The 23,229-nt window shown below is 40.6% G+C and overlaps 1 protein-coding gene across 2 annotated transcripts; it reads left to right on the forward strand.

Annotated features, from left to right (window-relative positions):
- The first annotated feature begins 38 nt into the window (after positions 1-38).
- Positions 39-13,387, forward strand: LOC149319995 (kelch repeat and BTB domain-containing protein 3-like). Of its 2 annotated transcripts, XM_089508246.1 has the most exons (4): positions 39-108; positions 3,387-3,492; positions 9,464-9,708; positions 11,555-13,387. In XM_089508246.1, the coding sequence occupies exons 3-4, from the start codon at positions 9,488-9,490 to the stop codon at positions 13,143-13,145; spliced, it is 1,812 nt and encodes a 603-aa protein (XP_089364372.1). In that variant the 5' UTR covers positions 39-108; positions 3,387-3,492; positions 9,464-9,487; the 3' UTR covers positions 13,146-13,387. The 2 variants fall into 2 exon arrangements, with proteins under 2 accessions (XP_089364372.1, XP_089364373.1); XM_089508247.1 differs by lacking the exon at positions 9,464-9,708.
- Positions 13,388-23,229: the final 9,842 nt, after the last annotated feature.

Here is a 23,229-nt window from a genome sequence, read left to right on the forward strand (position 1 = left end):
CTGCCTTCCGGGAGGAAGTCCCGCCCATTTCCTATGGGGTTATGGGAAATGTAGTCTTTGTTGTTGTGTGTCCCCTTCAAGTCGTTTCCAACTTATGGCGACATTAAGGTAGGTTCCAACCTCTGCTCTCAAACACAGAAAGGTCACTTTCTCTCTCAGCCTCACCGCCTTCCTCACACAGGCCCCTCTTTTATATATGTACATATATATATATATATGTATACACACATATATATGTACATATATGTATATATATATATACACTCTCTCTCTCTCTCTCTCTCTCTCTCTCTATATATATATATATATATATATATATATATATATATAATGGTATCTACTGTATATATATATATATATATATATACACACACACATATATACATATATATGTATACGCACACATATATGTACATACAGATATATATATATATATATATATAATGGTATCTCTCTATATATATATATATCTATACACACACACACACACACAGTCCTCAAGGAAGGAGGGGAAAGGCTTCAGAGGAGCCTTTGCCATTGCCTTTTCCACCCTTGAGGCTGAGAGAGTGTGACCTGATAAGGGCCACAAATGCTCATGGTTCTTGTGTGCCTTCCAGCCCTTTCTGACTGAGAGACCCTAAAATCCTGGGGTTTCCTTGGCAAGCTGCCTTCAGAGGAGCTTTTGCCATTGTCTATTCCCTCCTGAGGTTGAGAGAGTGTGACCCTCCTTGGAGGTCTTTAAGCAGAGGCTGGATGGCCGTCTGTCAAAGGGGATGCTTTGATTGAGATTTCCTGCATGGCAGAATGGGGTTGGGCTGGATGGCCCTTATGGCCTCTTCCAACTCTATGAATTGTGATAAGAGCCACCCTGGGTTATGGTTGCTGCCCGCCTTCCAGCCCTTTCTGACTTAAGGGGGCCATGAAATCTTGGGCAGCGCCAGAGGGAAAGCTTGCAACTTGGGTATGAGTTCAAGAGAACCAGCCCATATCAGTATTTCCAGGGTGTTTATGGAGGACATTTGAGGAAAATGTAGGGTGTGATCAAATGAAAGGTAAGAAAACAACACTCTTATAAAGTTATGCTTCTTTAGTCATGCTAAAAGTGGAGAATGTTCAAGGAAGATGGAGGCCCTGACCAAATAAAAGCTAAAAACACTCGTAGAAATGTTGATTCACTCTTCTTCTTTGCCCTGCCCAAAATGGAGGGCATTACAAAATAAATGCTAAAAAACGAACAAACTACACTTCTATAATAAATAAATAAATAATAATAAAAATTTTATTTATATACCGCCCTTCCAACAGATCAGGGCGGTTTACATCAAGTTAAAGGTCCCATAGGCCCCCCCCCCCGCCACACTGGCAACGGGATTGGCTAACCTGGGGCCTTTTGTTCTTTGTTTTTATGGTTTATGTAATTCCTGTATGATTTTAATTGTTTACTGTGTATTGTATTTTAATTGTTGTAAACCGCCCTGATCTGATGGAAGGGCGGTATATAAATAAAAAAATTATTATTTATTTTTATTAAAAACAGTACAGTAATCAATAACATTAAAATCATACAACAATTACATAAAAACAAACCCAAAAAGCCCCAGGTTAGCCAATCCCGTTGCCAGTATGGAGGAAAGAGGCCTGAGGGACTTTAATCAGGGAATGCAATCCCAAACAGGAAGGTCTTTAGGTCCCGTCTAAATTGGGCCAGGGAGGTAGCTGAGCGGAGCTCTATGGGCAGCGTGTTCCAAAGGGCCGGGGCGGCTAGGGATGCCATATCCCGCCTGTAGGCGGGGCAATCCCGCTTTTGGGGGTCCTGGCCCGGTCCCGGTCCGGTTTCCAGGCAAAAGGGGGGACTGCCCCGCCTGCAGCCACCCACCTCCTCCTCCTCCACCGCCTCCTCTGCCCCCGCGCACTCCCTGTATGGCCGCGGCTGCTCATGCAGCCGGCCGGCCATTTACTGCCTCCGCCTCCTCCGCCTTTCTAGCCCCGCGTGCAAGCAGGGGCGAGTGTGCGCTGCCGCCGGCCAGCCAGGGCCAAGACAAGCGCCCAGCACGCGAGGCGGAGGCGGAAGAGGAGGTGGGTGGCTGCTGCCTGCCTGCTTCCGGTGCGCGGACGGGGAGCGCGCAGGCAGGCCCCTCCTCCTCCTCTGCCTCCGCCTGCCTTGGCGCGCTCCCCATCCGCGCACCGGAAGCAGGCAGTCTTGGCCCTGGCTGGCCGGCGGCAGCGCGCACTCGCCCCTGCTTGCGCGTGGGGCTAGAAAGGCGGAGGAGGCGGAGGTGGCCGCCTGCCTCTGCCACTGGAGTGCGCAGAGGGGGAGCGCGCCAAGGCGGCGGCGGAGGAGGAGGAAGGATGAAGGAGGAGGAAGGACAGGAGGAGGGAGGAAGGAGGGATGAAGGAGGAAGAAGAGGAGGAGGAAGAAAAGGAGGAGGGATGAAGGAGGAAGAAGAGGGGGAGGAGGAAGGATGAAGGAGGAGGAAGGAGAGGAGGAAGGATGAAGGAGGAGGAAGAGGAGGAGGAGGATTTCCATTCCATTTGTACAGGTTTGCTTTAACAATGATACTGGTGATGATGATGGTGGTGGTGGTGGTATTGATATCAGCAAGCCTCTGAGGTGATTTTTACAAACTCATGTGCAGTAAAGAAAAACCAAAGTCCCTTGACCAAGTACACACTTCTGAGAAGTATAGTTGGTGCGAGACACATGAAACCAAGGGCAAATCACTTCTTGTTAAACCACCTTGACATATTCAGTATGCATAGCTATGTGAACCCATGTTCAGTGTGAAACCCAAAGAGTTTGGTTATGCAATAAGCCTCTGAAATATGCAAGAGATTACCATGTTAAGTAAAGCCATGTTCAATGCCCAAATGTGCTGTCCTGTGTTTTGGGATGGGGAGGGGGATGGTTTGGCCAGAAAGGGAAGTACATTTGTGCCATCTGTCTAGTAATAATGCCCAAATGTCCTCCATTTTGATCATGCCTAAGAAACATGCATTTATATTAACATTTTTTAAAAAACAGCCATTTTTTTGTGTGTCCTCCATTTTTAAAAAAATTGCCCTACATTTGAAAATTTTGTCCTACATGTGTCCTACATTTGTTCCAGTTTGGAGGTCCTGACTTATGGCAACCCTAGGGGCGGCGATGGAGAATGTCCTCCTATGAAGATAAATCCATGCTACTTTGCCACGGTCAAAATGGAGAGCGTTCGAAAAGAGCTTGGTTAAGTGTCTCACAAAACTACAGTTCACAGAATTCCTTAGCATTGTGCCAGAGCAGTGAAAGTGGTGTTAAACTGGGTTATTTCTGCGGATATAGATAGTCCAAGAGAAAAATAAGCAATCATCTTTCTCTCTCGCTCTCTCCTTTTTTACTCATTTCTTAGCATCCTGATGCTCTGCAGGTTTCCTCCGAAATTAGTTCTACTGGCAGCACAATTCTCTACTCTGCTCACAAATAAAGCCCACTGAGTTCATGTGGATCTACTCCAGGTAAGTGGGTTTTCCCCAGAAATAGTTGTAGAAGAAGTTGCAAGTTTAGTAGTACTAACTATGAGGCTTTGTCAGTCCACAGTGGTCCAAGACACATTGCAGAAATAATCCAGGTTGAAACCAATTTTACTTCCTTGGCTCAGGGCTAGGGAATCCTGGGAATTGTTGTTTGTTGTGGCACCATAGCTCCCTGACAGAGAAGGCTAAATATCTCACAAAACTACAATTCCCAGAATTCCCTAGCATTGAGCCAGGGCTGTTAAAGTGGTTATCGAACTGGATTATGATTAATATCCATCCTCCTTTAATCTAGACCCTAATGTCCAAATTAGTAAAAATGGCAGGGGCAGAATGGCTTTGTGTTGCTGATCTGACGAAAATATTTTGCCTGCTCCAATGAATTTAATGAAGAAGGTGTGTAGGCACATATGTGTGTTATCAAATAACTTACTTAAAACTAATTAGAAGTTATATAGAGAGTAGAAGTAGTTTTATTCCATTCATTCTTTTTTATTGTTTCTTAAAACAAAGAAATACACATAGAATTCATACATTAAAAACAAACAGAAAAACATCAATAAACAAACCAACAACAAGCAAATAAACAAACATAATATTTCCGTACCGTATGTGAGACTGAATAGGTTGTTTACTGTAATGCTAAATGTTCCACTATCCTTACTCTCTACCTCTTGCAATTATACTTTATAATACTGTATATCCTATTGCATTACCTTCGGTAAACTCAAACAACAATACATTAATTCAAATCATGTAGAGATTACATCCATGTTTTATTCCATTTATTCTGTAAGTGTACATTTGAATCTCAAATTGTGCCATCTTGAGAAATCCTATAGACAGTAGGCAAACTCTTAAACTTCTCTGTGTTTGTTTTTATTTTTTGTGAAGGCCATAAAACTCTAAGTAGATTAGTGTTATATAAACACAGACGGTAGAATATGTGAGCAGAATGCCTTTGGTATGATCCTGCATGGCTCCTCTTATGCTCTTACATTTTTATTGTTTTTATTTATTTATTGAATTATATCCTGCTTTTCTCCCAAATGGGATTTGTGTGGCATGCAATAATTTAAAAAGGTGTACCGTATTTTCCGGCGTATAAGACAACTGGGTGTATAAGACGACCCCCAACTTTTCCAGTTAAAATATAGAGTTTGGGATATATTCACCGTATAAGACTACCCCTCTTCCAATGCACACCAAATAAAAATTAAAAAAACATCAGATTTTATTTCAATGTAGTAATTTTAATTCAAATGTTTATGACATACAGGTACTTAGCAGGAAAACTTGTTGTATACAAAGCCTGCTTGGATTGGTCAGCTCTCCCTGCCTGCCTAGCCCTCCCTGTCTCCAAGATTTTCTTCTAACGTACTTGTACAGCGCCGCCCTTGCTGCTTTCATATAGTCACCACATACGGAGGGGATGCAGCCATGGCCATTTTTGAGCTCCCCCCCACCATATGCGGCGACCGCAGATTCTCCATTCCACCTCAGAAGTTTCAGCACCCACCCTATAAGACGACACCCAGCGTATAAGACGACCCCTGACTTTTGAAAAGATTTTCCTGGGTTAAAAAGTAGTCTTATACGCCAGAAAATACAGTAGCTAAAAGAATAATCTAGAATGTCAGAATACAGTTGAAACACTTTAACCTATTTAAAACATGTTTTCAGTTAAAATAAAGTAAAAAAATTATGACATGTTAAGCCATTAATTTTTATTTATTTGTTAAAATTAACAAAACAAGACAACATTAAATGACTTTTACAAACTTCTACACAATACAACATCACATCGGCTACATCTACATAAACCAAAATAAAACACACAGACAGGCAAAACCCCATCAAACATAAAAAATGATTTCCTCGGTTCCTTCTAGACCCATTTCTTTATAATTATTCAAGATTTTCCATTTACCAGTAATAAATTTTTTACCTTACTTTATCTATGATGCTTCATAATGCTAAATCAAATATACCATATATTGCTATCCAGTTTACATCATCTATATCTCCATATTTCATAGTTCAAAAATTACCTTAATCCAACAATTACTTTTTGTCCTCATTCTTTTTGTAGATACTTTACAAATGGCTCCCAATCTCTTTTACTATTCTTACATGACTTTCCTCTTGTTAGGGAAGTGAGTTTATCTATTTCCATGTAGTCAGAAACAGTACACCATTTACAGACACGTTACAGTTCCATCAAATTCATAATTCAAAAATTTGCCTAAATGAAAATGCCTCACCTGCTGGTGGAAAGAGAGCAGGGAGGGAGCCAATCGAATTTCCTAAGGGAGTTCATAGTCTGGGAGCACCCATGAAGATGGCTGTCCCCGAGTCCTCACCAACTGTACCTGCAAGTGTAGTGGGACTGAGAGAAAGCCCTCTCCAGCACACCTTAAGGCTTGTGCTGGTTTCTCTAAGGAGAGTCAGGCCCTGTGCAGACCGGCACTTTGGGCTGGCCTGAGGGCAGAGTAGGGGCGTATCGTCTCCACGACGCACACCGCGTCTCCGCCCCCAGGGTGTCGTGATGCCGCACGCCACTTGACATGGACGATGCAGCGCTGAAGTAGTGGCTATCCCACCCTTTCTAGGGCGCAAAAAGGAGCCACTTTTTGAGGTCTGGAAAGGCCAAATCGGGGCAGCGGTTGAAAAAGGGTTGGTCTGCATAGCCCCCCAGTCATTCAAATAGCCTGGACCCAAGCTTGACTATTAAAAGTCAAGACATGCATGAGCACTTTTTTAGCCGCTCTGAGAGCCTTTAGGGCTGAAGGGTGGGGTATAAATACCGCAAATAAATAAATAAATAAATTCAGTTCTGCCTGGAAATGGATTGATAGCCAATTCCTTCACTTCCAATTTAAGGCAATCCTATGGCGAACCTATGATATGGCGTATCATAGGGATTTCATGGCAAGATTTGTTCAGAGTAGTCTTTGTCACTGCTTTTTTTCGAGGCTAAAAGTGTGACTTGTCCGAGGTCACCCAGTGGGTTTCGATGGCATAATAGTGATTTGAGCCCTCGTCTTCTGAAGTCTTAGTCCAACTCTCAGACCACCATACCACATTGACTCCCATGTTTTCATACAGCAGGTATTTATTTCTTTGTTTCATGTATAAGCCACCTTTCTCCCATGGGGTGGGACACAAGGTGGCTTCCAGAGATAGCAAATTAAAAATGAAGTTTTCAAAACAATTAAAAATCCTCACACTGAACACTAAGATCATTTCAGGGTAATACAAAAGTTAAAAGAGAAAACTTCCTATTTTGTAAATAATTCATTTCTTGTGGCATAGTGGTTTGAGTGCTGGAGACCAGGTTTGATTCTCAGCTTGGCCATGGAAACCCACTGGGTTACCTTGGGCAATTCACATGCTTTCAGCCTCAGGAGAAGGCAATGTCCAAACCAACTCTGAACAAATTTTGTCAAGGAAACCCCAGGATAGGTTTGCCTTAGGGTCGCCGTAAGTCGGAAACAACAGGAAGGTACACAACACAGTTTCAAAGCCTGAAATCAACCCATAACACATTCACTTCAGGATAATCTTAAACTGGGTGCCTGCTTCATAATATATGGGTTAAATTCAGCTAATAATTCAGTCATGGACCTCAGACCAAATTCATAGCATCAAAAATCTGTCTTGTCCAGCATTCTGTTCTCAGTAGTCAACCAAATTTCTCTGAGAAGCCCACCAGAGGGAAATGAGTACAATAGAACGTACCTAGCAGCTGATATTCAGAGGCTGGTACGGAGTCGTGGTTTTAGCATAGCTAATGTATTATTCTTATTGTGCCCTACTTCAAACGGTCAAGGAACAGCTTATTATTTGTTCAGCATCATCAGCACACATAGAATAAAACCATTTAAAAATATCCTTGCTATTGGTATACAATCATGTAATACATCCAATACCCTTCTAGCATCATTATAATGTCTGTTAGCCCAAGAGAGAATGGCTGACCAGGAACTTGAATGCAGGTTGCTGTAGTCAGATTCTTGAAGTGTAACTCACTGCATGCATCTAGGGAAATAGACCAATCTTTGAAAGCTTATGCTACAACTTCTTTTGCTCAGTTAGTCTCAAAGGTGCTACAAACCCCTTTGCATAACAACTCTACAGTAGCTGATGCTTGAGGTGTGGATCTCAAAACTTCCTTCTGCTGGTGGTTCTGGCTGATGCATTTAGATTTGAAGTTTGTCCTCTCACCCTACCCCACCCAAAATGATACAGAATTAGAAAACTTTTTCTAACCCAGAGCTCTGGGAAAATATTTGTTGTCATATTAGAAACACTTTTCTAATGTAGAAGCAAGCCCCTTTTCTAATCTAACAGCTCCTTTCCAGAAGACTGCTTGCACATGATTGCTAGCACTGCCAATTATTGTTTCTTAGTTTTACCATTCACTTTTTGGTCTTTGCTTTTTGAAGTTTTGTTGCCGGTTGTTTCATTGGATTAATATAACCAAGTGGGCTGCTGTAATTAAGCAGCATTTCTTGCAGAGAAGAAGCTGTCTGTTTCTGGAATGGTTCTAGGACTCAGCTTGATTTCACTATTTCATGCTGGTACTGTGCTTTTTAAACTCAGTAGCACAAAAATCTCACAAATCTGCAAGACTATTAAAGTAATCTTAACATGTATTATTGATAAATGCTGTGCTTTGTGAATACATATCTCAAACTATCAACAATAATTTGGGGACTCTGGAAGGAAGCTGCTAAATATTAATCACCTCTGTAGTTGTGACATTTGTGAGGGAAGGTTTCAGTAATTTGTTTGGCTTTTAGTAAATAGAGTGAAGTTCTTTCAACACACAAGAGATCATGTAAAAAAGTGGTAGATATAATAACTTTTATGCAGTGGATCTCTTAGCCCTTATTTCAAGGGCTCCTCCAGAGTGAGAAGGTTGAGAAAGGCTGATACTATTTTCCCCATCTAGATTACCAGTAGACTCATTAAATCTATGGAATTTACACAAATGTTCATTTGCTAAGTTATTTATCAGTGGGCTTGCATTGAATGACACTAAGAAGTAGACTTTAGGCCAGTGTGTTTAAGTTCTGTCTGACATCACACAAGAAAACAGTAATGCTGCAGTTCTCACTAAAATAATGAGACATAATGCATGAGGAATACCTGAAAACTTTCAAGCTTTACAAAGCAAGATACTTAGCAGCCTGAAAGCATGTTCTGGGCATGAGTTCCTTTATTACCTGATAAACTTTAGAGTTATATTACCATGAAATTCAGATTTATGCTTCTTGGTTCTTCCTTGTGATGGATCATCCGTATAGGGCTCCTGCCACCATTACCAAATTGTCATAGACTACCCATGATGCTACACTATACTATTTCCATCATACAATTACCCTTAACTAACTGTAGATAGGTATGTGTAGGGGTGTGACAACATAGAGAGATTTTTAAAAAAAGAAGCTATTTGTTTTAGTTTCTTGCTGTGTTCATAGAACTGTAGGACTGAAAGAACCACAAGGACCATGTAGTTGGTCCTTTCTTGCCACACAGTCATTTCCTCAGATTTTCACAATTTGAACTCCAGCTGTTGACATTTTCCATGTTTTTGAACACAAACTTTTGACATATCCTTGCAGCCTTTTTTCTCCCACAGTTGTCCAGTCAGTTTGAACTTTCCAAGCCCCTTCCCGGCTGGACATTAAATCTGTCTCCATGGAATGTTGGTCATTCTCCCAGTCAGCAGTGTCCAATATGGAGCTTCCCTAATGATACACATACACAAAACAGAACCATCTTGATCACCACTAGAGCAATTAAAACCTAGTAATAGCCAAAACAGCCAGTCATCTCTGTATCATATCTCTCAAACATAAGCTTTGCTTCAAAAGAACCTTTTGTTTTCAGTCATGTGTTTCGAAAACCACACTATGGTTTTGATAACTTAAATTTTCTCCCAAAGCTGTAAAAATAAGTTGAAGAAACCATGGACAACCAATATGATTCCACAAACACCCCGACTTGCAGTGGAATTTCAAGTGAGGAGAAAACCAGCTCCTTAGTGGCAGAAGGCCATGGCCAGCAAATCTTAGGTGTGCTGCAGAACTTCAGAGAGCAAAATATCTTCTTTGACTTTGAAATACTTGTGAAAGATGAAGTTATCCCATGTCACCGTTGTGTACTAGCAGCATGCAGTGATTTTTTCAGGTAAATCTAATTATAAATGCATTCTGTGCATGTGGATAGTTTTAAAATTGGGCTTGAAAAATTGTACATAGTCAAATCAGTCCAATTTATTTGACATGTAGAATTCTTGTCTCATATTGATCCATAAAAAACAAGGAAAGTTGCTTACATCAAGTCTTTAGTAAGTATAATCAGCAACATTAAACACTATGACTTCAAAACCAGTCACTGTGCGTATTACTATACATGTAATAGCTAGTGAGCCCCTATGGAGAAGTGTTAAAAGTCAGATTCAGCTACATTTTAGGGTTTGCATGAGCATTCCCAATCTATCAAGGTTCTTGTTTTTATCCATGCATGTGTGCATGAAGACTATGAAGTGAAAATCTGTTTTGCTGGATTGGGGTATTTGCCATTAACCTAAATTACCCATATCTGACCTTTTTGAACGTATTCAGTGACCTTTTTGTTGCTATTTGTAGATGTGTGATATAGCAGGTTTAATATTTTACACTGAATGTTTTTAATTTACCTTTTAACATTTGTATGGCAATGGCTAATAGTGGAATCCTCAGGGGGAAAAAATAACTGCCATCCTAATCTGATACCCTTGGAATGTGTGGATTATAATATTTATTTATTAAAATATTTCTATCCCACCCTTTATCTGAAGATCTCAGGGAAGTTTACAGTAAAATCAACTTTTAAAAAATTACAAAAGTTTAAAACATTAAAAAATATATTAAAGATTATAGGAGAGACTGCAACTGTTGTCATGTTATCTAGCCACTGTCAAAATTATGAGTATACACAGTTTGCTTTTATCGATGCTGACCTTTTAAAGATTTAAACAGCATAAGCAATCTGAAAATAAGTGCATAATCCTAACTTCTTGGTGAATAGGGAAATTTTAACCCTTTAAAAAATTGCTACCACTGCATGTTTTTGTAACAATTCTATACAGAGTTGGTTTAATTGCTTGTTCAGGGTGGAACCCTGGGCTACCAAGCTATGTCCACCTGGCACTGTGCTGTTAAGTAAACTGCTGAGTTCAATCTCCTGCCAGACCCCATCCATGAACCTTAAAGGATTTAAAAAATAATCCCCTGCTGTAGTAATGCCACTTGTTGGCAAAAGAACCACAGTGTGCCTTTCACAAATATGGGAAAACTTAGTCTTGTCTGAATGACAAAATGAGCTCCATAAGTAGTTCTGTAGTCAGTTGCAGAGAGGTGGAGCTGGAAAAAAAATGAAGTGGAATTGCCTGGAGGCAATCCTGAAGGAGTTCTTTGAACCCCGTCTTGTGGATTAATCTGATTTTTTGTTGAAGATACTTAAAATTTCCCATTAAATTTAGAGGTGAATTGTCCCTCAAACCCTGAGCACAATTTATTATTCCCAATCAAATAACAGTAGTGTAAATGATGGGGAAGAAATACAGTGTGCCCCGTTCCGGACTCCCCCGCGTCAAGCAAATTCCATCTATGCTCGAGCCCCATTTAAATGAATGGGGCTTGTACATGCAGCGGCGTGCCTGCACCATGGATGCACGCCCCATTGTTCCTTATGGGACGTGCCACCTCTTCTCCCCACATGGCTTTCAGCATATGCTGAAAGCTGCGTAAAGCATGCCTGCATATGATGCGGGCGCACTGTACTACCTCCTAATTCAGAATTTTTACTGCCTTACTGTAGTTTATTATTCATTCACTAAGCAAGTAATTTATCCACAGTGTTTTCTAATGGCATATGCCAAGAATGGTATTCTTTATCTTATACAAGGCTATGTTTGTCATCATACTGAGTTGACATAGATATTGGTGAAAACTTACCATATGTTTATCTTCTGTATTTTTTTTAACTCCAGGGCAATGTTTGAAGTTAACATGAAAGAAAGAGATGATGGAAGTGTTACTATTAGTAATTTATCACCCAAGGCAGTAAAGGCTTTCTTAGATTATGCCTACACTGGAAGAACCGAGATAACAAATGATAATGTAGAAATGTTCTTTCAGCTATCATCATTCCTTCAAGTTTCACTTCTTTCAAAAGCTTGCAGTGACTTTCTAATTAAGAACATAGATCTTGTGAACTGTTTGCAACTGTTATCCATTTCTGAAAGTTACGGGTCCACCCAGTTGTTTGATCGTACACTTGACTATGCACGCCAACATTTTTCCTTGTTGCTCCAGTCAAATGATTTTTTGGAAATGAATTTTGAGATATTGCAGAACTGTCTAGAAGCTGATGAGCTGAATGTCCCTGATGAGGAGTGTGTGCTGAAGGCTGTCTTTTGGTGGACAAAGCATAACTTAGAAACAAGACAGAAGCACCTTCCTCACTTGATAAAAAAAGTAAGGTTACACCAGTTACCTGAGAAGACACTTCAAGATGTCTTACACTCTGAAGAACAGTTACTTGAAAGCACCGGCAGCTTAATAATAAAGGAGGCAATTAAAAATGTGCAAAATTTTAATGGGTTGTTTGCAGATGCTCGTCCTTCTACAACAGAGAAGTACATATTGGTTCACAAAACTGAAGAAAATGGAATACACAGGCATACATTTTGCTATAATATTAAAACTGATAAGTGGAAAGAACTGCCACATAAACACATAACTGATCTGCCAGGATCAAGTTTATCTTGCTATGGTGAAAAATTATTTATAACTGGTGGATGTGAAGGGAATTGTTTTCGGACTACTAGATTGCATATTGCTACGACATTTCATGATGCTACTGACAAAATGTGGTGTTACTGTCCAGCCAATGACAGCTTCTCATTAGTATCAGCGATGAAGACGCCAAGGACAATGCACACATCTGTTGTGACCCTAAATCAATTGTTTGTAATAGGTGGAAAGACAAAAGCATCTCAGGAGATGAAAAGTCTTTTGGATGTAGAAGCATACAGTCCTCTCTCTAGAGAATGGAAATCCATGAGTCCATTACCAAGAGGCATCTACTATCCAGAAGCTAGTGCATGTCAGAACATAATTTATGTCCTCGGTTCCAAAGTAGAAATTACTGATGCCTTTAATCCATCTCTTGATTGTTTCTTTAAATACAATGCTGCAACTGACCAATGGTCTGAGCTGGTAGCAGAATTTGGACAATTCTTTCATGCAACATTAATCAAAGCTGTTCCAATGAACTGTACATTATACATATGTGACCTTTCCACCTACAAGGTTTATAGTTTTTGCCCAGAGACATGTGTTTGGAAAGGGGAAGGTTCTTTTGAATGTGCTGGTTTTAATGCAGGAGCAGTTGGAATAGAAGATAAAATTTATATTCTTGGTGGGGATTATGCTCCTGATGAAATCACTGATGAAGTACAAGTCTACCATAGCAGTAGGTCTGAATGGGAAGAGGTTTCACCCATGCCAAGAGCCCTGACTGAATTCCATTGTCAGGTGATTCAATTTAATAAATACAGGGACCCATGGTTGGAATAGCAATATGATAATAGCAATATAATATGAGAGGGAGTCATCAGGCAGACCCAGCAACATCAGGGACTGCCTGAAGGAAGAGGCCCCTCCCTCCTCAACTGTCATCTTGGCCTCAGAGGGAGTCATCAGGCAGACCCAGCAACATCAGGGACTGCCTGAAGGAAGAGGCCCCTCCCTCCTCAACTGTCATCTTGGCCTCAGAGGGAGCCATCAGGCAGACCCAGCAACATCAGGGACTGACTGAAGGAAGAGGTCCCTCCCTCCTCAACTGTCATCTTGGCCTCAGAGGGAGTCATCAGGCAGACCCAGCAACATCAGGGACTGCCTGAAGGAAGAGGCCCCTCCCTCCTCAACTGTCATCTTGGCCTCAGAGGGAGCCATCAGGCAGACCCAGCAACATCAGGGACTGCCTGAAGGAAGAGGCCCCTCCCTCCTCAACTGTCATCTTGGCCTCAGAGGGAGCCATCAGGCAGACCCAGCAACATCAGGGACTGCCTGAAGGAAGAGGCCCCTCCCTCCTCAACTGTCATCTTGGCCTCAGAGGGAGCCATCAGGCAGACCCAGCAACATCAGGGACTGCCTGAAGGAAGAGGCCCCTCCCTCCTCAACTGTCATCTTGGCCTCAGAGGGAGCCATCAGGCAGACCCAGCAACATCAGGGACTGCCTGAAGGAAGAGGCCCCTCCCTCCTCAACTGTCATCTTGGCCTCAGAGGGAGCCATCAGGCAGACCCAGCAACATCAGGGACTGCCTGAAGGAAGAGGCCCCTCCCTCCTCAACTGTCATCTTGGCCTCAGAGGGAGCCATCAGGCAGACCCAGCAACATCAGGGACTGCCTGAAGGAAGAGGCCCCTCCCTCCTCAACTGTCATCTTGGCCTCAGAGGGAGAGATCAGGCAGACCCAGCAACATCAGGGACTGCCTGAAGGACGAGACTTCTCCCTCCTTTGTCACCTTGTATTTTTTATTGCATTATGATTTTTACTGTACACCGCTATGATCATTGCGGAGCGGTCTATAAATAAAACATATTATTATTATTATTATAAAAAATATCAATTGTAAGCAACTGCACAGGGTTTTTATTTAAAAAAGAACTTTGACGGAAATTGCACATTGAGGACACAGTTCACCAAACACAGATTCTGCTCTTTGCACCCATTATTATAATATATTAAAATATCTTTTTTTTCTGAGCAAAGGTAAGAAGAATTTACTTTTTTTCTTCAAAAAATTGATCACGAGTGGGATCGAAAGAGTTTTAAAACTAAGAGAGCTTTAGTTTTTCTTGAATACTAGCCCTCTTTGCCTCTATGTTTGATATTGAGAGAGTTTCAGTTTAGTTTAGACAGGGGGCCCTTGTTATCCTTGGGTCAGTAATGCGTGTTCTAGGACTTCCTGTGGATATCAAAGTCCATGGATGTTTAAGTCTTACAGCTGGCCCTCAGTATGCATGGAGGATCTCCTGGACACCCCGCCCCCCTTGTGAATACCAAAATCAAGTTCCATTGTTCCCAATAGCAGTGTGTGCACTGTGTGTCCCGAGCATCCAGGTGACCTCAGTGTAGATGACTTTGTTTAAAAGTTGTTTCTCTAAGCATGGCCACCCCTTGATTCAGAGTGAAAAAAGCCAGTCAGAAACAGGTTTTACAAGTTAACAAACACTTCAGCTTGGCTTAAAGTCACATGCTCTCAGCCTCAGGGGAAGATAATGGCAAACCTCTTTTGAACAAATGTTGCCAAGAAAACCCCACAATAGGTTCACCTTAGACGTCATAGGTCAGAAACGACTTGAACGTACACAACACACATGTTATCAAACTTCCTTTCCTTCATTCACTCAAAATCATCCAGACACATCTACACCCCATTGTCGCCAACTGAACTTCTAACACACTCACCCCTGAGACTTCTACCTCTCAGTACAGACTTCTCTGTGCTTGAATTGGCCTCCATCTGTTATTCCACATGTTGAACATACAGTCTTGGAGCAGCCACTAAGGCTTTCTCCTGAGTTCTTACCAGATGCACCTGCAAAGGTGGTGAGACTGAGAGAAAGCCCCTTCACCAAGATATTAAAGCTCAGATTGGCTTGTATAAGCAAATACAGTCTGATAGGCTGGACCTAAGCCATATAAGATTTTAAATGTCAAAACCAGCACTGTGAATTCTGCCTAGAAATGGACCATTAGCTGGTGAAGCTGTTTCAACTGGGGAGCCATATATGTAACCAGCCCCAGTCAACAGCCTAGCCACAACATTTTGAACCTGCTGAAGTTTCAGAACCATTTCAAAAGGCGGGCCCACGTACAGTGTGTTACAGTAGTCCAGATGTAATCAAGGCTTTGGTCACCATAGCCAGATCTGAATTCTTAATGAACAGGTGCTGCTGGCACATTAGTTTTAACTCTGCAAACACACCTGTAATCTGGGCCACTGCTGTAATCTGGGCATCGAGACTCAGATCCAAGTCTAGGAATACGCCCAAAATGCAAACCTCAGATTTCAGGGGGAGTGTAATCTGTTTTCCCTGATTTGCCTTCCTAACTAAACAGGAACACCTCTGTCTTATTTCAACTGTGTTTTCCAAAGAGAGGGAGGAACAGCCAAAATGTTGGTATTCAGGCTACGGGTGTAGCCAGTTTTTGATGATAATATGTCTTAAATTGTTTTATTGCCAGGATTTTAATCTAATTGTTCTGGCTGTTGTTGTGTGCCTTCAAAACGCTTCCAACGTATGGCAGCCCTAACATGAACTTAATCACAGTGTTGTTGGTTTGTTTTTGTTTTTTGCAAGATTTGTTTAGAGCCTTTGCCTTCCTCTAAGACTGAGAGACTTGCCCAGGGTCATCCAGTAGATTTCCATGGCTGAGCAGGGATTTGAACCCTCATCTCCAGAATCATAGTCCAATGCTCAAGCCACTATACCATGGTGGTTGCAACAGACAAAGGTGAGGACTAAGAAAGGGTCTTTATGTTATCCAAGTGATAGCAAGCTTGCAGTAAAGTTTTTATTTGCTGCCTAGCAAGTAGAAGTTATGGAAAGCTTTATGGAAATATTTTACCAGGGCTTATGGCATCAGGATATATCAAGCCATTCTGGTGTAAAAGCATGAAAGAGTTCTGTTAGGTCAGTAATGCTTAATTTTTATGTTTTGTTGCTCTCAGGTAGCACAGAGGGATTAGGCTGTATATGACGTTGATGTTCAAAGTCGTTAACAAAAATGAGAGCTGATTCCTGCTCAAAGCAGCTTACAATCTAAAATTGCTGCAAGGATGCTACAGAGATATCTGTGAAATGCCAGTCTGCTTTTTGAAGTTACACACCTAAGCATATTTAATAAATACAGCAAAATGTATTTTACTGAAATCCAGGAACTTACTTCAGATTAAATATTCTAAGAATAAGTTGCAAGAGTAATACCATCTGAATTAATACAGCTGGTCCCATTTCAGATATAAATAAGTAATGGAGATATATATATATATATATATATATATATATATATATTTAAAATTAGGATGTCAGAATATGCAGTTTAAACATGCACCTAATTATTATGTATAGTGCATCACAACCACTATTAAACCACTAATCTTGTCTTGGGAAATGTTAATCTGAAGATTATTTAGGCTGGACTCATAGAATCATAGCGTTGGAGGAGACACCCAAGAGTCATCCAGTCCAACCTCCAGCTTTGCAGAAATACATAATCAAAGCACCCACTACAGATGGCCATCCAGCCTCTCCACCACTCTCCGAGGGAGTTTGTTCCATGGTCAAACAGCTCTTACTGTCAGGAAGGTCTTCCTAATGTTGAGGTGGGATCTCTTTTCCTGTAGCTTGCATTCATTGTTCTGGGTCCTATTATGTGGAGCAGCAGAGAACAAGCTTGCCCCATCCTCAACATGAAATCCCTTCAAATATTTTAACAGGGCTGTCATATCACCTCTTAACTTTCTCTTCTCCAGGCTAAACATGCGCAGGCTTCCTAAGTCTCTCCTCATAGGACATGGTTTCCAGACCTTTCACCATTTTAGTTGCCCTCCTTCGGACGCACTCCAGTTTGTCCACATCCTTTTTGAATTACGGTGCCCAGAATTGGACACAGGTGGGGCCTGAGCAAAGCAGAATATTCTGAGCAATACAGAATAAGAGTGGCACTATTACTTCCCTTGATCTAGACACTAGAGAAATCATATGGTGCCATGTGTTATCTAGTAGAGCCTCTGGTATGTATAAATGCTTTCTATGCTAATGGAATGGCATTCAATAGAACATAAAAGCATAGTCATGAATCAGGATCAATATTCCTGTGTACTATCTTCATTTTGTACGATTAAAAGCAGAGCTTGGGAACATTATTGAAAAAGGTAATGTGTTACTTTGAAAACAACGTATTGGCCATTAGCCTTAAGGAATGAGTAGCTTTTGTTACTTTTAATTTTTTTAAAAAAACCTTAAAAATAAGATTCTTCAAGTGACCTCTAAAAAGTAATGTTGTGAATGTGTGAAAAGTACTCTCTATGAATAGACAAACCTTAATATTTACCTTATTATCATTTTCTTGTTTGTGCACTCACTGAAATGTTTCTTCAGTTCACTCTTTCCTTTGGGGGTGGCTCTGTAGGAACCACTTTCTTTGTTATTCACATGTTTTCCATAGCAGTTTTTCCAACCTGACAATATTTAGGACTACAGGTATACCTCACTTAACAAAGTAGATGTGTTCTGTACCAGAATATTTGGGACCAAAGTAACAAATAGGGATAGGTTTCTGCACCACACCAAAAAAAAAAAAAAAAAAAAAAAAAGGAAAGAAAGAAAGAAAGAAAGAAAGAAAGAAAGAAAGAAAAGAAGAACAGTTCAGCATGTTTCAGCAAACTTTTTATCTATGCGCATGAGAAATCACAAAGGTCTTGCATAAGTTAATAAATATTTTGAACCTTCTAGAGACCACTTCACAGTTTCTTTAAAAATGCATCCAGAGATGATTGTTTTCTTTTCAGGGAGCCCTGGTGGTGCAATGGTTAAATGCTGTTGGTGCAGCCACAAAGTTGTGAGTACGATCCCAGGGCTCCAAGGTTGACTCAGCCTTCCAGTCTTTCGTACGTCGGTAAAATGAGTATCTAGCTTCTTGGGGGCAATTGGCTTACAGATTTTAAACCCTTAGAGAGTGTTGAGTTCACAGATAAGCAGTATAGAAATGTAAATGCTATGGCTATTCTTTCACCAGCTTCCTTTTCTTATTTTCATTTTTGTGGCCAAACTTAGAGATCTATGTTTCTTTAAAATCCTGGGAGGTAGCTTATCTGCTTTCCCCATTTCTCTCTGTTGTGCTTATGCATGCTCTTTAAGGGGTTCCGGAGCAGGTGCTGACTATCTTGCCTCTTCTAGGCAGACACATACAGCTAGCATAGGACTGACTAGACAGAATCCCACTTTCCCACTTCAATCTTCTTTGCATTTTTACTGCAGATATGCTGCTGAAACATGATACTAAAAGTCTGTACTTTTCCTGGCCCCTTTCCCCATCTTCCCAATGCCAGTACTCCCAGCTAGGCCAATGACAAGAAAAGGGAGGTCTGGTGAAGTGAAAAAAGTATTTAAAGAACCAAAAGGCTTCTTGGCCAAAGGCTTTGTTAACTGTACTTTCTCTGTATAAAACTGAGTATAAGGCTTTAATGCTTGTATAGCAAGATTTATTTATTTATTTTAAACAGAACTGCCAGGTTATTCCAGTGAGATAAACATTCTTCTTTGAAGCCATGTAGTTTTGAAAAATAGAGATATTGTGAATTCTTATACTGCATTAAGATGAACATGTCCCATTTGATTGATACTGCAGGAGAAACTATAGTATTGGCAATCAGACACAGGAGATCTTGTATTTGCACCAACACATAACATAGAAGGAATAGGAATACAGTTAATTTGGTATGCTTGCATTCCTCTGTGTATGTTCTTCTGAGTAAATTTATTGTAAGATTTTTTGCTAAACATCTTATAAGAATAAGAGACAAACAAGAGGCCAAAAGAGGAACAATAAAAATATTATATTAAAGAGTACTGTATATACTCATCTATAAGTCTAGAATATTTAGTAAAAAAATGGACCACAAAAACCTGGTTCAGTGTAAATACTGTACTTTAACTCTTATAAAAAAGGGAACTGTTCCCCAGTGAAAGGCAAAAACGTAATATGTCCTGGAAGCACTGACCTCTCTCTAATCTCTTATCCATCCAGCATTTAGGGTAAGCCCAAACTGTTATTCTTGCAACAACTTTGTAAGTTCTTTAGCATCATTTTCCTTTGCTTTATCAGTTAGATCATTTGTTGCATGCCCCTAAATGTTATCATCGACTTATCCATGGGGTCCATAATTTTGGCCCCAAAACTTGCCCTCGACTTGTACATGAGGTCAACTTATAGTTGAGTATATACGGGTAAATATTATTTAGGAGATTCACCAGCTTCTTCTAAGACTGAGAGAATATCTTGAGTGAATTAGTTGCATGTCGATATATATGACCTTATTTGCACTAAACAATGTAATCACACCAAAACAGTTCTACTATCCACGTATTGTACATTCAATAAATATAAAATATGGCATGGCCTAATGAACATTAATGAAGTGTATGTGATTTCTTATGATTACTAGTTAAACTCTTGAACTATTTGCTAACCTAGGTCTTAATATAATGGGAGTTATTTTCTACCGCAAATGCCAATGTTAAAATGTAACTAGTTGTTTTTTTATTTTTTCCTCCAGCGCAACTCCATGGTCAACATCTGGCAAAAGATTATCATAGTAACACTGGAGGACCTATATATGCATAGAAAAGTGTTTTTCTAGGCATCTCTAGGTCGTCTAGAGTGACATTATGATCAGTTTATGGCAGAGTCACACTGGAGGACCTAGAGATTCCAAAAGAGAATATATTAATAAAATCCACAAATAATCAAATCTACAAAAGTTGAAGCTGCAAATGTGGAGAGCTAAATGTCTTCTCATTTTTAATTTTAAACTGCAGTACCACATGCCCTATGAGGAACGACTTAGGGAGCTGGGGATGTTTAGCCTGGAGAAAAGAAGGTTAAGAGGCGATATGATAGCCCTGTTTAAATATTTGAAAGGATGTCATGTTGAAGAGGGAGCAAGCTTGTTTTCTGCTGCTCCAGAAAACAGGACCCGGAACAATGGATGCAAGCTACAGGAAAAGAGATTCCACCTGAACATTAGGAGGAACTTCCTGACAGTAAGGGCTGTTCGACAGTGGAATGCACTCCCTCGGAGGGTGATAGAGTCTCCTTCCTTGGAGGTCTTTAAACAGAGGCTGGATGGCCATCTGTCGGGGATGCTTTGATTTGGATTTCCTGCATGGCAGGGGGTTGGACTGGATGGCCCTTGTGGTCTCTTCCATCTCTATGATTCTATGATTCTATCTATATATATATTGCTGTTGTGTTCCTTCAAGTCATTTCTGATTTGTGGTGATCCTAAGGGAAATCTGTTGTAGGGTTATCTTGGCAAGATTTACTCAGAGGCAGGTTTGCCTTTGACTTGCTCTGAGGCTGAAAGAGTGTGACATGTCCAAAATCTCCCAGTAGGCTTCCATGATACTGTATACAGGGTATGTAATGGAACACTTGACAAAATTCTCCTCCCTGTTACAACAAATATCAGTTTATTCATTAATATAGCTTTAGTATTATCCTGAACAAAAAAAACACCTTGTAAAGAATGCAACTTACTTTATCATATGTAGTTAGATGAGGCAGAAAATGTGGATATACTAGAAGAATACAACACTGATGTTAAAAAATAAATAAATAAAAGTAGTGTGACAAAGGCTATTCTTACACTAGAAAGTTTAAATGGTCTGAACCCATTTTAATATCAATGATTTTCCTGAAAACACCTGGCAAGCATAATTTTTTTGTTTTGTTTGTCATTGGGTGAAGAGTCCACCTTCCTTCAATATGTTGGGAGAAAGGTGGGATATAATAACATTATTATTATTATTATTATTATTCCTACTTACTTTACAGTTGCAGGGTTCTCTGATGTTAGGGGTCATTCTCACTGGCAGGATGAATTGCTTAGTGATTTCTGGGGGGGGGGCGATTGTGGTTCCCACTGGCAGCACCTCTTTAAACTCCCCTGTCAATCATCTGACATAAGCCCGGCTTGGAAACTGGGGGGGGGGGGGGTTGGAGGCTGAGAGAGTGTGACAAGGAGGATGGTAATGGAGCAATGCAAGGCGGGGGAGCGGAGAAGAGGTGGAGGAGGAGACAGAGGCCAGGCTGGAGAAGGGAGCTTGGGGGCTGGGGAAGGGACATCGCCAGGCCGGGAAGGGAGAAGAAGAGGAGGAGGAGGGTGGAAATGGAGGGCACCAGGACTCAGGGAAGCTTGTGAGGAGGAGGACAGGGCATGTTTTCTTTCTTTCTTTTTTTGTAAATACAGTGGTGCCTCGGGTTACGAAATTAATTCATTCCGCTGTCAATTTCGTAACCCGAAAGGCTTTCGCAAGCCGAATCCCCATAGGCGCTAATGGGGAAAAGCCGCTTTTTGGTGCGAAATCGCGCCGAAAAGCACCAAAAGTTTTTTCGTAACCCAAAAAAACTTTCTTAACCCGAAACAGTTTTTTTAAATTAATTTTTTTCGTATCCTGAAAATTTCGTAACCTGGGTAATTCGTATCCCGAGGTACCACTGTACTATTAAGTGCTGAAGCTTAAGCTTTGCAAGTAGTTGCTAAACCATTCTGTCACTTAAGCGCTTAGTTTTATTTTATTTTTTAAAAAAGGAACCATCACACCAATAATGACAAGACAGCACTCGGTGTGTGTGTGTGTGTGTATGAGAGAGAGAGAGAGATCTCCAAAATATGGGGAGGGATGTTAAACACCCCTCTGCCATTAGTCCCTCCTCTCCAGAATGCAGCAATTCCAATCTTTCGTTCCCATTTCCTCAACAAGCTTTGGAATCGCGGGGTGTTTTTCCCCAAAAGAACCTCTTTTTAGCGGTGTCTGGAAAAAAATGGTTCTTTTGCCTTAGCCTTGCTTCATCATGACAGATTCGATCACATTGTGACAGCAACCGGTTTCAAAGGGGAACTAGGGTCATTTAATTCACTCAGCAATCCAAGTCTTTTTATAGTGGGAATGGGGCCTAAGAGTTTTGATGGGGTCAGAACTGATTTACATTTGCTGTGGATACAAAAATACAAGAAACCAACTTGGAAAAATTCAGTCTAATTTTTAGAAGCTTCCATTGTTCTTTTCCTGTACTATTAAAGCAGGCACGCGTTTTGGGACATAAGAACAGACTTCAAAATATTTTCAACTTGCTTTTTAGATGTGTCAATATAGAATTTTTTTTAAAAAACAAAACCCCAAATTTACATCCTCAGTTTTGTTTTTTATGATTTGATCCAATGTTAGATATACGCTGCCAAAGCTTACAGGATCTACTTTGTTTCATGCGGGAAACCTGAGGTCCACTTTGGAGAGATTGCTGGAAAAGATATACTTTGGATTAAGACCTCTGAACCCATGAATTTTTTTGACTACCAAAACTGGGCAAAGATTGCAGTCCTGATAAACCTCTCATTTTGGCAGTATGGGGTGAGGTGGGGTATCAGGACGGGGGCATATTGTTACTGAAGCTCTTGTTGAAGAATTAGGTGCAGGGATAGGTAAATCTGTAAGATTTCCTTCCTTCTGCATTTAGATTTTGAACATCTCGACTTCTTTCTACTCAGTAGATGAAGAAATCATAAAGTGAATATTATAGGGTTCTTACTGAAAATAAGGCAAATGAAATTCTCAGCCAAAACAAATTAAGTACAGCTGTGCACAATAAGGAAAATATGTTGTCCCTACCTGTATTAGTGAGAGGCCTCCTGGAAAAAAGAGATGGCAATCCTGATTCCATGCCACAAATACAAGTGAATTTTTAAGAAGCATGTATGTATTTGCTGGATGGATTTCTTTCATATTTCATTCCATCATATGCAGAAACCTGCAAATTTTGCACCTCCTGCCATAATATGAGCCAAATGAAATTCTTACTCATCCAT

This window comes from Sceloporus occidentalis, unplaced genomic scaffold (genome assembly GCF_023333645.1).
Source record: "Sceloporus occidentalis isolate IW3139 unplaced genomic scaffold, rSceOcc1.0.p SCAF_2, whole genome shotgun sequence".
Classification (NCBI taxonomy): Eukaryota; Metazoa; Chordata; class Lepidosauria; order Squamata; family Phrynosomatidae; genus Sceloporus; species Sceloporus occidentalis.